Source organism: Miscanthus floridulus, chromosome 16 (assembly GCF_019320115.1).
Source record: "Miscanthus floridulus cultivar M001 chromosome 16, ASM1932011v1, whole genome shotgun sequence".
Lineage (NCBI taxonomy): Eukaryota > Viridiplantae > Streptophyta > Magnoliopsida > Poales > Poaceae > Miscanthus > Miscanthus floridulus.
The window spans coordinates 46,108,301-46,123,524 of record NC_089595.1 but is presented as its reverse complement, the minus strand read 5'-3'; the positions used below and the strand labels follow the sequence as shown (position 1 = coordinate 46,123,524).

Sequence of the window (15,224 nt, the reverse complement as noted above, 5' to 3'; positions counted from 1 at the left end):
CTACTTGAGCTAGCCTTTGAGATTTCTCTGGTAATCAACTTCTGATTCCAGTAAGTAATTGTTTATATTATTCATCAGGATCACGACTCTCTTTTGAGTGCTTTAATATATAGACACTCTAGGTTAAAGTATTAATCATAAATGTAAGCATGGTGCTTAGACTTAGGTTAATCGTGGATGCACCCTACATTCCAGATGGTGGTAGATCATGTGTGTGACATCAGTTCTATATAGCTTGCACTATATAGCTTCGTTGATCATTTGTAGTGCATGATGAGGACATGACACCCATGCATATGACCATGTTTGGCACATGATATGGAGAGGTAGGAGGCCAACAAGGGTGTCCAAGTCAAGAAGTAGGTCTGAGGCTAATTCGGTTCGAGTCCCCGAGGTAGAGGCCCAAAGCAACTCAAGTTCGAGTCTGTCTCGGTCTCCAGGACCAGTCTGCCTTAAACTGGTCACCCAGGACGCATCCAGACTCCGTTTTCGATGATTCACATATGGATGGAAAGCTAATTGGATAAGGAAGCCAACCCAATTGGTTTCACATCAAAATCCCTTCAGAATCAACGGAAATCATCGAAACAAGTCAGCATCTAGAATCTATCAGGGTGCTGCGACACCGTCTTTTGGTCCATTGGACCATGTATCATGTTTGGGCCTATTAGGCGGTGTGTCTAGGGGGGTGACGCCCAAGACTCTATAAATATCAGCCGTCTCTCTCCTTAGGGCTTAGGATTTGTTTAGTTCTTGATTTCCTCGTGAAACAGACGTCGTTTTGCTGTAACTATCGCTGCCAAGGCCGCTTGCTGTGAACCAGGGCCCCATTTCTTGATCTTGTTCGCCTGTGGCGATTAGTCCTTTCGAATAAAGACTTGAACTATTTCTCATTATCATAAGCCTCATATTTATTTGCAATTTCAGATTGCGTTTATCTCGTTCTTGCTTGTGTTCTCGATTCGCTTGCAGGAAAGCCTTCTCGGCGAGGTCAATCGTGCTCGCGTGGTTGATAACCAACGGAGCAGTGGTGTAATGGTTGAGGGGGTCCGAATCAGTCTTGGTTCGAAGCCTAGATCGTGTACATCGAGTCTCCACCAATCGACGCTATCATACCTTTCGAAAGATCGGACCTAGTCTACATCAAGTGGTATCAGAGACCTTGTTGCCCGTTAGGTATAACTTTGTTTTTTCCTTTAGATTGCTACTGTTTTTGTTTTACCTATAGTCCACAAAAAGTCAAAAAATATACACTATCACATATCTCTAGTCCTATAGCCCCGCTGTGCCTTTGCAATTTTTTTTAATTTTAGCTTGCTTTATTGAACTGTCATCCCTCGCCGCGTCTTAGTGTTCGTTGTGTTTTGATCTTGTTCTTGGTCTAGTGTCAAGTCTTGTTTCCTAGTGTGGCTTGTATCAGATTGATCTCTAGTTTTTCTTTGGATCTGAAATAGTCACGGAGTGGGTTGCGTGATTGAGTTTGTTTTGTCTAGCAATTCCTTCTACGGCTTCCTCGGTTAAGTATTTTTCTTCCAAGGTGGAAATATCTAAAGTCTAATCTCTTATGTGTAGCACTTTTGTGAGATAAAAAAACATAAAACAAAGAAAAGGGCAAAGAGGTGCAAAAACCAAAAGAAGGAAAAAAAGCCGCACCTAAAAAAAGAGAAAAAAAATAAAGAAGGAAAGAAAAAGAAACTAAAATTAAAAAAAAGTTCAGAAGTGCTTGCATCCTTTTGAGTCCTTGTGCTGAGTTGTATTGTATTGCTTGCTTGAACTAGGTTCAGGACGAGTTTAGGCCAACGACATAGACTAGCTTGGGACTACTTTTCAATCTTGCAATTTTTGAGTTCAATTATTGCTATTCCTTGCTACTATATTGTGCCTGTCCAAGCTCCACTTTCTTCTAATCAAGTACAGGTTCGCCTTGCAACTGTTACACTCAAGCTACAACGGTATCACAGTCACCGACCGATTGCACCATCTGTAAGAGTTGAGTGCCTTGTTTTTCCTTGTCCACATCCTATAGTAATTGATAGGGATAATACTTTTGTTTTGTCTTTTGCTATCTTCTAACAATGACAGGTTGTTCGTATCCACCGACTTATGATGGTATAGGCGCTGATGAGTACATGGAGTGGGAAATTACCATAGATAACATATTTGCTTCTCGCTTTATGTGTCCAAGGAGGAAGGTAAAAATGCATCTAGTGTTTTGCGACATTCTACTTTATCTTGGTGGGAGTCTTTAGATCCTTCTGATAAACCTCAAACTTGGAATGATATGAAAGATCTTATGAGAGAAAATTTTGTTAATCCATCTTTTGTAATTAATTCAAATGATGAGGTGCATCAACTAGATCAATCTCTTGTTATTCCTCCTGCTATGCCTAACCTTTTGCAGGACAATGTACAAAAGAGCGAGGATGACGTGACAGAAAATGAGATGCTCATAGTCTCATGTGACAATTTAGAACCATCAACTATTACTCCTGCTGAACATGAGAGCAAAGGTAAAACCCACAATGCTAAACTCACGGAAGGTGAGAGTTCTTTTGATGTTCTGAATTTTTCCACCAATCATGCTATGATAGAGCAAATTTTAGTGGAGCCTTCGCTTGATTTACCTTTGTCATAAGATGATTTGCTTGATGTTCCTTGTGATAAAGATGAATTGGTTGATGATGGTTCAATTTTACATGTTTTTGAATGAACCACTTGTGCTGAAAATGTTATTCATATTGCTACTAAAACTGATGAGCTCAAACTGTTGTCTTCTTTACATACTTTGGGCTACATTGAATTTGATGTTTTGTGTAACCTAGATTGCTTGGAGGAGAGCCTATTTAAATATGCTGATTTTCCTTGGTTTTCTAAACATACATATCATGTTATTGGCAAATATAACAATAAAGAACAATATATGATACATCAAGTATACATTCATAGTAATATGAATTCTCATTTTGTTGTACAAGATTATGATCGTTTCGAGGGCAGCCATAATAATACAAACATTTTCTCATGTTCCTCAAAGAAACAAGTTCACTTCCAAGAAGGGGAGCATTGTTGGTTGTTACCTATATCTGTTAGACCATCTATTCCTGCATTGTCTTTGGTTAGTTCTAATCTTTTACAGGATAGTGTTGACATACATCGTGTGCATTCAGATCAAAGAGTCCTCATGCTTGCTGAAATTTTTATGCGAGATGTCACACTAGAAACTTGGAAACCTGGTCATGTTCCTTCTCACAATTATTTTAGTTCCCTTTGTTTTCGCAACCCTGTTCTCCTTTATGTTGTGCAGGATCAGTTTCAAGCACAATCGACGCCGAGGACGGCTTTTCGTCAAGAAGGGGAGGATGATGAGGACATGACACCCATGCATATGACCATGTTTGGCACATGGTATGGAGAGGTAGGAGGCCAGCAAGGGTGTCCAAGTCAAGAAGTAGGTCCGAGGCTAATTCGGTTCGAGTCCCCGAGGTGGAGGCCCAAAGCAACTCAAGTTCGAGTCTGTCGCGGTCTCCAGGACCAGTCTGCCTTAAACTGGTCACCCAGGACGCATCCGGACTCCGTTTTTGATGATCCACATATGGATGGAAAGCTAATTGGATAAGAAAGCCAACCCAATTGGTTTCACATCAAAATCCCTTCGGAATCAATGGGAATCTATCAGGGTGCTGCGACACCGTCTTTTGGTCCATTGGACCGTGTATCGTGTTTGGGCCCATTAGGGGGCGCGTCCAGGGGGTGATGCCCAAGACTCTATAAATACCAGCTGTCACTCTCCTTAGGATTTGGGTTTTGTTTATTTCTTGATTTCCTCATGAAACAGACATTGTTTTGCTGCAACTGTCGCCGCCAAGGCCGCTTGCTATAAACGAGGGCCCTAGTTCTTGATCTTGTTCGCCTGTGGCGATTAGTCCTTTCGAATAAAGACTTGAACTCTTTCTCATTATCATAAGCCTCATATTTATTTGCAATTTAGATTGCGTTTATCTTGTTCTTGCTTGTGTTCTCGATTTGCTTGCAGGAAAGCCTTCTCGGCGAGGTCAATCGCATTCGCATGGTTGATAACCAACAGAGCAGTGGTGTAATGGTTGCGGGGGTCCAAATCAGTCTTGGTTCAAAGCCTAGATCATGTACATCGAGTCTCCACCAATCGACGCTATCATACCTTTTGGAAGATCAGGCCTAGTCTACATCAGTGCACCTCCCATCTATAGGCAGAAGTAGGACACGGTTACAAAGGAAAGCATCCTCTGCTGGTGTCCTTCCCTGGTAATGTCCCTAGTTGAATAGTAGAAGACATAGCTACCCAAGTCAGAACTAGAGAACCTTAGTTTTCTTCTCTATGCTCCTATTTATCTCAACCTTGTTGCTACCCCTAGTTAAGTTAGATCATAGTTAGTCTCACACGTTTCCCTATGGATACGATACATGGAATACTTCTGGGTGAAAGCTATAGCGGTATCCATGCGCTTACGGATTTATCTATGTGCGTTAAATATACCAACACTCGGCTTCGCATAGGGGATGATGCCATCGTACGTTAGCGACAACTTGACGCAACCCTAGCACGTTCGGTCACAAACGATGTTCAGGGTCTGGTCATGAGGCCGCCCTGCTCCCACTCTGCTCAACCTGACCGAACGCAGCCCCGCATCCGATCATAGTGTCTGGTCAGTGCAGCGACACTGACTAAGACCTAGGAATCAGTACCAGACGCATCTGGTCACTTCCTGACCAGCATCCGATCATAATCCTACACCTCCTTTTCTTTTTCTAAGTACACAACCACTTCACCCTTGCTTCCAAGTCGCTAAGCACAAAGTGTAAAACTTGTGTGCACGAGTGTTAGCATTTTTCAAAGCATTTTACAAGGGTCAAAGTTAGTACACTAGGTTCCTAAATGCATATGCAAGAATCATGTCACCTAGTGGCACTCAATAACCGCTTAGCCAAATATTTCTCCTCTTTATAGTATGGCTATCGATCCTAAATCACTCACACCCTCTATGTTGTCTTGAGTGCAAACCAAAAATGGCTCCTATCATGTTGCCTTTGCCTTGAGCCCATTTTTGTTTTTCTCTTTCTTCTTTTCCAAATGTGAAGCACTTGATCATTTCTTTTATGGCCATCACCTTCACCATGGCCATCATCTAGCTTCACCACTTGGGTTGGACCACCTTATCTAATTCACACTCTTAGATCAAAGATTAGTCCTAGGTTTCATTAATTATCCAAAACCAAACTAGGGCTTTCAATCTCCCCCTTTTTGGTAATTGAGGACAACCTATTTACAAAGATATTCAATGAAATATTTTTGGATTCATGTTGCTTGCCCAAGCATATTACCATGTGTAAAGGTTATGGACAAGTTTCATCAACCCAAATTGGTAGTATTAGCTCCCCCTACATATGTGCTAAGAGTTTGGATTTGAAAGCTTGCACATATGCATGGATTAGAAGTTTGGGAGAGTAATAGCTACCAAATGATGCTAAGGTGTAAAGAATATACCTTTGAAGTGTGATACCAATTGGAGTTGCCATTTGAACACCATCCTTAGCACCATGGTTTGCTAGATACCACTTGAGAAGCAAAGACAAACTAGATACCTCATGAGATCAACGTTACAAGCAAGGTTCTAGTACCACTTGTAAGAGATCAAGGTATATCTTGCTATCCTATGTATGCTAGTTTTCATTTCATCAATCATTTTTTACAATCTAGCATACACCACACAAGCATGGATATGGAATTTTAAAACTTGTGCCAAGCAAGCAAACAAATATAATTCACATTCAAATGCAACATACAAGTTTTTGAGCTTGCTCCCCCTACTTGTGTGCTTCAAATTTTGATTGATTGATCTCCTTACAATGTCATTTCATTTATTTGATCCCCCTATCTTACTATCATAGTGAATTTCTCTCCCCCTTTGTCAACAATGAGCACAAAAGGTGAGCTCAAATTTTAAATAGGTTGGGGTGAAACCATGTTAGGTGAGGATCAATTTTCCCAATTTGGTTCAATATAGATCACTTGCAAAAGATATTTAACTCAGTTTGATCCAAGGACAAGCTTCTTCACACCTCCAAATAAGGGTTATCTTGTACTATGTTGAGTTAAACACTTATAGCTCATTTTCTAGATCAAACACTAGGTTCACAAGCCCACAAACATGTCATATGCTACCACTAGATCATTTCAAGCAAAGAGGCAATAGTGGTACCATACAAGCATCAAATTTATTTAATTTTCATGAATGAGCCTAAGACTTGATAGGAATGACTAAATGCACTAAATAAGTCCTTAGCAAAGGATGAATGACATGTCAATCAACTTTACCTTGCTGTGCTCGAAGGAGAGGCATGTTGTATAATGGGGGTGCATCAACACATATTGGAGAAGTCAAGTATGTTCAATTCATTCCTTAGCTTGCAAAACCTCTTCTCATCAAGTGGCTTGGTGAAGATATCAGCAAGTTGATCATCAGTGCCCACACTCAATGCAAATGTCCCCTTTTTGTTGATGATCTCTTATGAAATGATGGCAGGCATCTATGTGATTTGTTCTTAAATGTTGAATCGGGTTGTTGGTGAGCTTCATGACACTCTCATTGTCACATAGCAATGACACTTGTTTGAATTTGATTTCAAAGTCACTCAAAGTAGCCTTCATCCAAAGTAATTGAGCACAACAACTACCGGCCAAAATATACTCCGTTTCGGTGGTTGAAAGTGCTACACTATTTTGTTTCTTTGATGACCAAGACACAAGTGATCTTCCCAATAGTGACATGTGCCCGATGTGCTCTTTCTCTTAACTTTGCATCCTGCATAAATCGGAGTCCGAATATCCAATTAACTCAAATCTAGCTCCTTTGGGATACCACAATCCAACATTTTGTGTATGCTTCAATTACCTTAGTATTCTCTTGGTTGCCTTCAAATGACTTTCTCTTGGTAAGGCTTCAAATCTAGCACACATGCATACACTAAACATCATATCCAGCCTTGATGCGGTCACATAGAGTAGGCTTCCAATCGTAGACCGATACATTTTTTGATCCACCATGTTGCCACTAGCATCACTATCCAAGCTTCTATTTGTCCCCATTGGTGTACTAATTGCTTTGCTCTCATCTATGCCAAACTCCTTGAGCATATCTTTGATGTACTTGCCTTCACTTACAAATGTGATATTCTTCATTTGCTTGATTTGAAGACCTAGGAAGTAACTAAGCTCTCCAATCATAGATATCTCAAACTCACTTGCCATCATCTTTCCAAACTCCTCACAAAAATCTTGATTGGTTGATCCAAAGAGAATGTCATCAACATAGATTTGCAACACAAACAAGTCCTTGCCAATCTTCTTGGTGAAGAGAGTGATATCAACCTTGCCCATAATGATTCCCTTAGAGAGTAGGAAATCCCTCAATCTCTCATACCATGCGATTGGTGGTTGTTTCAATCCATACAAAGCCTTTCTCAACTTGTAAATATGGTTGGGTTTCTTTTCATCTTAAAAACCGGGAGGTTGCTCAACATAGACAAGCTCATTGATGTACCCACTAAGAAATACACTCTTCACATCCATTTGGTACAACTTGATGTTGTGGGCACAAGCATAGGCTAACAAGATCCTAATTGCTTCCAATCTTGCAACCAGGGCATACATTTCTCCAAAGTCAAGACCATCAACTTGAGTGTAACCTTGAGCCACTAATCTTACTTTGTTCCTTACAACTATCCCATCTTGATCTTGCTTGTTCCAAAAAAACCTATTTGGTTCCAATCACATTATGATCCTTAGGACTTTCAACTAACTCCCATACTTGATTTCTTGTGAAGTTGTTTAGCTCTTCATGCATACCATTCACCCAATCCACATCCAACAAAGCTTCATCTATCTTCTTTGGTTCAATGGATGACACAAATGGGAAATGCTCACAAAATGATGCCAATCTTGATCTTGTTTGCACACCTCTTGAGATATCACCAATTATAGACTCCAAAGGATGATCTCTTGCAACATTGGTTGGTTCGAGCACTTGAACTTGATTGCTTGCACTTGATTGCTCATTTGGTTGAGATGATGTACTAGCCACTTGTTGTTGATCTTGCACTTTATCATCACTTGTACTAGCTTGATCTTGATCATGAGAACCACTAGCTTGCACATTTGAGTTAGAGAGCACTTGATTCTTGTCATCTTCGACATCAATCACCTCTCTAGGCCTTTTGTCATAAATATCCATGTTTTTCATTGCATTGACCAATTGAGTTCCTCTCACATCATCTAGATTCTCATCTTCCTCTTGGGAACCATTGGTTTCATCAAATTCCACATCATGAACCTCCTTAAGAGTACCACTAGCCAAATTCCAAACTCTATAAGCCTTGCTAGTAGTGGAGTAACCAAGCAAGAAACCTTCATCACATTTCTTCTCAAACTTTCTCAATCTAGTCCCTTTCTTCAATATGTAGCATTTGCAACCAAAACCCAAAAGTATGTAATATTGGGCTTTGTTCTATTCAAAAGCTCATATGGTGTCTTCTCCATCATTGGGTGACAATAGAGGCGGTTACTATAGTAGTAAGCCATGTTGATTGCTTCGGTCCAAAATGAATGCTCACATTGTACTCACTCAACATTGATCTTACCATGTTAATCAAAGTTATTTTCTTCCTCTCAACTAGGCCATTTGATTGTGGAGTATACTTAGTTGAGAATTGATGTCTAGTTCTAAATTCATCACATAGCTCATCAACTCTTGTATTCTTGAATTCACTTCCATTATCACTTCTCACTTTCTTGATTGTGGTTTCAAACTCATTGTGAACTCTCTTGATGAATGTCTTGAATGTAGCAAACACATCACTCTTGTCAACAAGAAAGACTACCCATGTATATCTTGTAAAATCATCCACAATCACAAAACCATATTTGTTGCCACCAATGTTAGTATATGTTGTTGGTCCAAACAAATCCATCTGCAACAACTCAAATGCCTTAGATGTACTCGTGATGCTTTTCTTAAGATGTGTGTTGCCAACTTGCTTGCCGGCTTGACATGCACAACATAGCTTATCCTTCTCAAATGTGACATCTTTTAAGCCTCTAACTAGATCATGCTTAATCAACTTGTTCAATTATTTTATTCCAACATGACCAAGCCTTCTATGCCATAACCAACCCATGCTAGACTTAGTGAGCAAACATGTTGACAATTGAGCTCCTCTAGCATTGAAATCAACCAAGTATAGATTCTCATATCTAAATCCTTTGAATATCAAGTTAGAGCCATATACACTTATGATCTCTACATCAACCACACCAAATATGCACTTGAAATCAAGATCACACAATTGAGCTACCGATAATAGGTTGAAGTTCAAGCTCTCTACTAGTAGCACATTGGAAATGCTCAAATCATTGGATATTGCAATCTTACCAAGCCCCTTGACCTTGCCTTTGCCATTGCCACCAAATGTGATACTATCAATTCCATTGCTCTCATTTGCATTGATTGAATTGAACATTCTTGAATCACCGATCATATGTTGTGTGCACCCACTATCAAGCACCCAATGCCTTTCTCTAGCTTTATAATGGACCTAGAAAAGAAGATCAATTCTTTTTAGGTACCCAAAACTTGCTGGGTCCTTGAAGGTTAGTTACCAAGGTCTTTGGTACCCAAATGATCTTCTTCTTTGGGCCCACATTTGGTGTACCAATGAACTTATCCTTGACACCATTGGCACCCTTAACAAGCATGTAACAAGAATCAATATTAATAGAGGATACATTAGCATTCTTGTTCTTGTTTTTGCAATATTGCTCTATATGCCACACTTGCTTGCATCTATTGCAAAACCGACCATTGCCCTTCACAAAACTAGTCTTATGAGTGACAAAGGTCGCCTTGCCTTTCTTGGGGGTATAGCCCAATCCCTCTTTGTTCAGAGAAAACCTTTGGCTACCCATGCACTTTAATAAGTGGGCATCTCCACCATAGGCATTGCCTAAGGCACGAGTGAGCTTATTCACCTCCTTCTTGAGGGTCTTATTTTCCACCATTAGTGAGGCATCACAAGTGAAACCATCACTCAAAGGTGAAGTAGAAGTGGTAGTGCTACAAGAAGGGTTAGTGGGAGCAACAACAATGGACTAATAAAAAGATTCATTAAGAATATCACATGTTAGTCCCACATCATATGACACAATCACTTGCTCCTTCTTGGCTTCCTCCTTCTTAACTTGCTCAAGGAGAGAGGAGTGAGCCTTTTCAAGCTTAGAGTAAGCTTTGCCAAGCTTCTTATGGTCTTTCCTTAGACTCTCATGACAAGCATTTAGATCATCAAAGGATTGCTCAAGAGATTTGATCTTCTTGCGCATGCAATTCTTTGCACTCATTTCTCTTCATCTCAAGGCAAGTTTGTACTTGCTCACACATGTCCAAGAGCTCCTCCTTGGTGTACTACTCAGCATCATCATCACTCCAATTATCACTTTCACAATCATCATCACTCACATCATATTTTACCTTGGTGGGCTTTACCATGAGGCAAGTCGATGGAGTGTCAAAGATGGAAGGCTTATTGTTGATAACAATGCTTGCTAGTGCCTTATTGATGGATTTCTTGTCATTATCACTAGAGCCATCATCATCATTAGAGGTGCCATCACTATCTCAAGTGACTACATAGCCACTTCCTTTCTTCTTCTTTGTGAAAGTCTTTTTCTTCTCCTTCTTCTCCTTCTTTTCCTTCATCTCCTTCTTAGGCTTCTTCTTCTCATCCTCATCATTGTCACTATTGTAGGGACAATCTGCAACAATGTGATCTAGGCTCTTGCATTGTAGCATCTCCTAACATACTCCTTGTTGTCATCTCTTCTCTTTCTTGCACCATAGCCCTTCTTCTTTATGAATTTGCCTATCTTGCGCACAAGGAGAGCCATAGCTTCATCATCAATGTCACTAGCATCTTCATCATCACTTGATTGTTTCTTGGACTTGCTCTTATTCTTGGATGATGAGTTAGTCTTGAATGCTACACTCTTCTTCTTCTTCTTCTTGTCTTCATCTTCCTTCTTCTCATCCTTGTCGACTCCCTCCCTTTCTACATAGTATGTCTCTTGTGTCATGACATCACCTAGTACTTGGTTAAGGGTAAGCTCCTTCAATCCTCCTCTTATGATGAGCATCCTCAACATCTCATGCCTTGGAGGTAAACACATCAAGAACCAGTGCGAGATGTCCTCATCCTTGATCTTCTCACCCAAAGCCTTCAAGTCCTTGACAATTACTTACAATCTATGGAACATCTTTGGAATGCTCTCATCATCCTTTATCTTGAAGCTTGTCAACTTGTCCTTGAGGATGTATAGCTTGGCACTCTTCACCGCCGGTGCGCCCTCATAGGTCTCCTATAATCTCTTCCATACTTCACATGCTCTATCAAGATCCTTGATTTGCTCAAATACCTTTGAATCAATGGCATTGTAGATGGTGTTGAGAGCCATTGTATTGCATTGTTTGTTTGCCTTGTCTTGGTTGGTGAGATTGGTGGGATCAATTATTGCATAGTAATTCTCGGTCACTTCCCACGCTTGATCATTGATTGAACCAAGATACATCATCATCTTTCCTAAGGTTCACGTGCTTGCTGGCACGCTAGTCCCCGTTGTGTCGACCAACACTTGGTGGTTTGATGGCTAAGAGGTGTTGCACAAACCTCATCCACACAATTGGACACTGCAAGAACCTACCCACAAGTGAGGTAATTCAATGACATGAGCAATCCACTAGAGTTACCTTTTGACTCTCCGCCGGGAAAGGTACAAGACCCCTCATAATCACCGAAGTCGGCCACAAACAATCACCAAGACGTGCCAAAGCTCCTCTACTGCTCCAAGCTATCTAGGTGACGACAACCAAGAGTAACAAGAAATCCATAGCCACAACAATCCCCATGTGCCACTAGATGCAATCACTCAAGCAAATGCACTTGAAATCACTCCAATCTCAATATGATGATGAATCAATGATGGAGATGAGTGGGAGATGTTTACTTAGGCTGACAAGGATGTTAAGAATGTCAAAGTGCCAAGAGAGTGAACCCCAAGCTGGCCAAACACTATTTATAGAGCCCCTCAAATGAATAAAGTCGTTAGGGTTAAGGGAGGGGGCTCTACGTACTGACCAGACACGCTAGTTGTTGACGGTAGTTAACAACCATTATAAACCATCAATATAACATGCATGAGGGCATAAATATAATCACTAACAAAGGTCTAGGGGTTTAAACTAACAAATTCCACGAGTTTTGGTGAATCTATATTTTCTGCATTGTTTATCTCGAAAATCGTCAAGTTGGACCTACATGTCAGATTTAATCACACTTATCCACAGCGAAAAAGTCCTCAAAAGGTTCAAGAAGACTCGAGAGGACTCCACACCGAAGCAAAGGGCAAGATGCTGCCAGGTGGGGCTGCCCGGCCCCACCTATAGGCTGCCCGGCCCCGTGGGGCCCACATGTCATCCCCCATTGTTATGTCGGTTCGCCACCACCTCCTAGATTGCATCTACGTTGTTTATTCAAGTTGGTTTGATCCGAGGGCTTAGGATGGACGCTCTGGCCTATATATACTAGCCCCTGCCACCCTCTCAGGCATCAAATCATCAAACCCTAATAAGTCATTTGAGAAGACAGAAACCTAATCATCCTTAGAGCTCCACCATATTCTAGGACATAGCTAGTTAGGCTAGGTCTAGAGGGAGGCAAGCAGGCTTTGCTTGGATTCCTGATCTTGTCAAGAGCGTGGTTTGGTATAATCTTTGTACCCCCTCTCTTTTATCTCTTATTACTTTTATATGTTTGCTACAATTGTTATGAAAACATTGGCATTCACAATATTCATGTTCTTAGTTATAATGTTCATTGTCTACTTTTATTATATACTTAGTATAGCTAGTTTATCATTATGTTTATGCATAGGTTCATATAGCGCTCACTCTGGTGTACATGGGGTGAGTGGTCGACATTGTGTAAGCTTGGTGCTTATACTTGTTTACCTACGGATACACCCTATATCTCGAGCCATGTGGTAGATTGCAGATGTGACACTCCTGTCGAGTCCTTTATAGTCCACTCCTCGAATATAGGTGCAAGTAGGGTCCGGTTACAAAGGAATAACAAGCTATGTTCTTAATCTTCCTTAGTAATATCCCTTATGTGTAGATATAAAGATGACCTTAGCCATGACTACTAGGTGTAATTGCACTAATCAATGTATGCTTTGACTTGTAATTAAGAATGACTTAGGAATTATTCCTCTAATATTTTACTTGACCATGCTAATGCCGTAGAAAGGAGTACTATGAGTGATTATCACTAATCCATAGATATCATATACATAATTTATCCTATGACTTACCCTAGTTGTGAGTAGAATATTGGTTATGGTTTACTTCTCCATCAACAGCGTAAGTTATCAATATATGTCCTCGCCAGACCTTCCCTATGGTAAAAATATAAATAATGATACCTAGAATGCTCTCGGGTAAAGTGCTACAATGGTATAATTATCTGTGCGCTTGTAGATTTCTTTCATATATATATATATATATATATATATATATATTCTTTCTAGTCACATGAAATACAAAAGTATTTCTTAGTGTCATTCTAGAAGTGGCACTAGGTTTTACCAACAAGCATTTTTGGCACCAACACTAGGGATGACATCCTAGCAAAAGATGCTAAGGAATGTAAACAACATAGGGTGACTACTTAAAACAAGTGACACATTAATAAATACCAACAAGCATTTTGGCGCTGTTGGCGAGGATGGTAGTTAGGCAAATGAAGTATTGATAAACTTATACTTATTGATGTGATCGAGATAACCATGGACCACTGCTCTAGCAGGATTACCCTTGTTTTGTTGAGTTTTCATATCTTATGCAGGGTAATGTATGACCGGTTTTGACCTTCTGACAAACTACATTGAAGACCTAGGAGCATTAAATAGGAGAACTAGAGCCAAACTAAAGGTCTCAGCTATAGAATCAGAAGACAACCTAACAAGGCAGAGCTTAACACAAGATTTTGAAGCCATGGCTGACAAGACTCTCCATGAATTCTCTACTCCAACTATAGCCAACATCTATACTGGACCAACAGTTGATGTTAGAGACGATGGATTTGAGCTCAAGCCAGCCCTCATCAACATGGTGCAAGCAAACCAGTTTTGTGAAAAGGCACATGAAGATGCGAGTGCACATCTCCAACACTTCCTAGAAATCTATAGCACTTTCACCATCAAAGGAGTGCACCAAGATGCCATACTACTTTGCCTTTTCCCATTCTCACTCTTAGGGAAGGCAAAGTAGTGGTTCTACACCAACAAAGATAGAAATACTATATGGGATAACTGTTCCATTGTCTTCCTAGCAAAGTTATTTTCCATAGGTAAGACCAATGCTCTACGTGGAAGAATCTCAAGCTTTCAGCAACAACATGATGAATTTGTCCCTAAGGCATGGGAACACTTTTAAGATTACATTACAAAATGTCCTCGTCATGGGATGGAGAATTGGCTACTCATGTAGACTTTTTACCATGGGTTGACAATAGTACCCATGGGACTATGGATGCTGCTGCTGGAGGTGCATTCCTGTCACTCACCATACCAACTGCAACAGCTCTTGTGAAGAAGATGGCCTCCAACCAAGGTTGTAATGAAGAACATATTTAGACCCACAAGAGGTGGAGGTATGCATCAACTCAAGGAGGTAGACATGTTGTCTGCTAAGATGGATCTGCTGATGAAGAAGCTTGAAGATCGAGCTAATGAGAAGCAAGAAGTCATGCACATTCATGATTCCCGCATCACGTGTGAAGAGTGTGAAAACACTAGGTATTCATGAAGCAATTGCCCTAAGACCCATGAGGATGTGAACTTTGTCAACAACAACTACTCTCGTCCTCAACAGAATCAAGAATGGAATCAGCAACAAAGACTGAACTATCAAGGTAATTACCAAGGTAACTATCAAGGTAATAATTTTAATAATTTCAATCAACCACCCTTGAGAGAATTAATTGCTAGCCAATCCAAACTTATGGAGGGATTATCTAGAAAGGTAGCTACCAGTAATAAAATTCTAGAGAACATAAATAATAGAATGGATAGCTTTGCTTCTACC

At 40.3% G+C, this 15,224-nt stretch overlaps 1 protein-coding gene and 1 non-coding gene across 2 annotated transcripts; both read right to left on the bottom strand.

The window, feature by feature from the left end:
- Nucleotides 1-10,703: 10,703 nt before the first annotated feature.
- LOC136510647 (protein PXR1-like) lies at nt 10,704-11,227 on the bottom strand. The gene is made up of 2 exons (XM_066505029.1): nt 10,948-11,227; nt 10,704-10,840 (listed from the first exon to the last, which is right to left on the bottom strand). The coding sequence occupies exons 1-2, from the start codon at nt 11,225-11,227 to the stop codon at nt 10,704-10,706; spliced, it is 417 nt and encodes a 138-aa protein (XP_066361126.1).
- Nucleotides 11,228-14,496: 3,269 nt separating this feature from the next.
- Nucleotides 14,497-14,605, bottom strand: LOC136514559 (small nucleolar RNA R71). The gene has a single exon (XR_010773714.1). It is a non-coding gene; the product is annotated as a small nucleolar RNA R71 (small nucleolar RNA).
- Nucleotides 14,606-15,224: the final 619 nt, after the last annotated feature.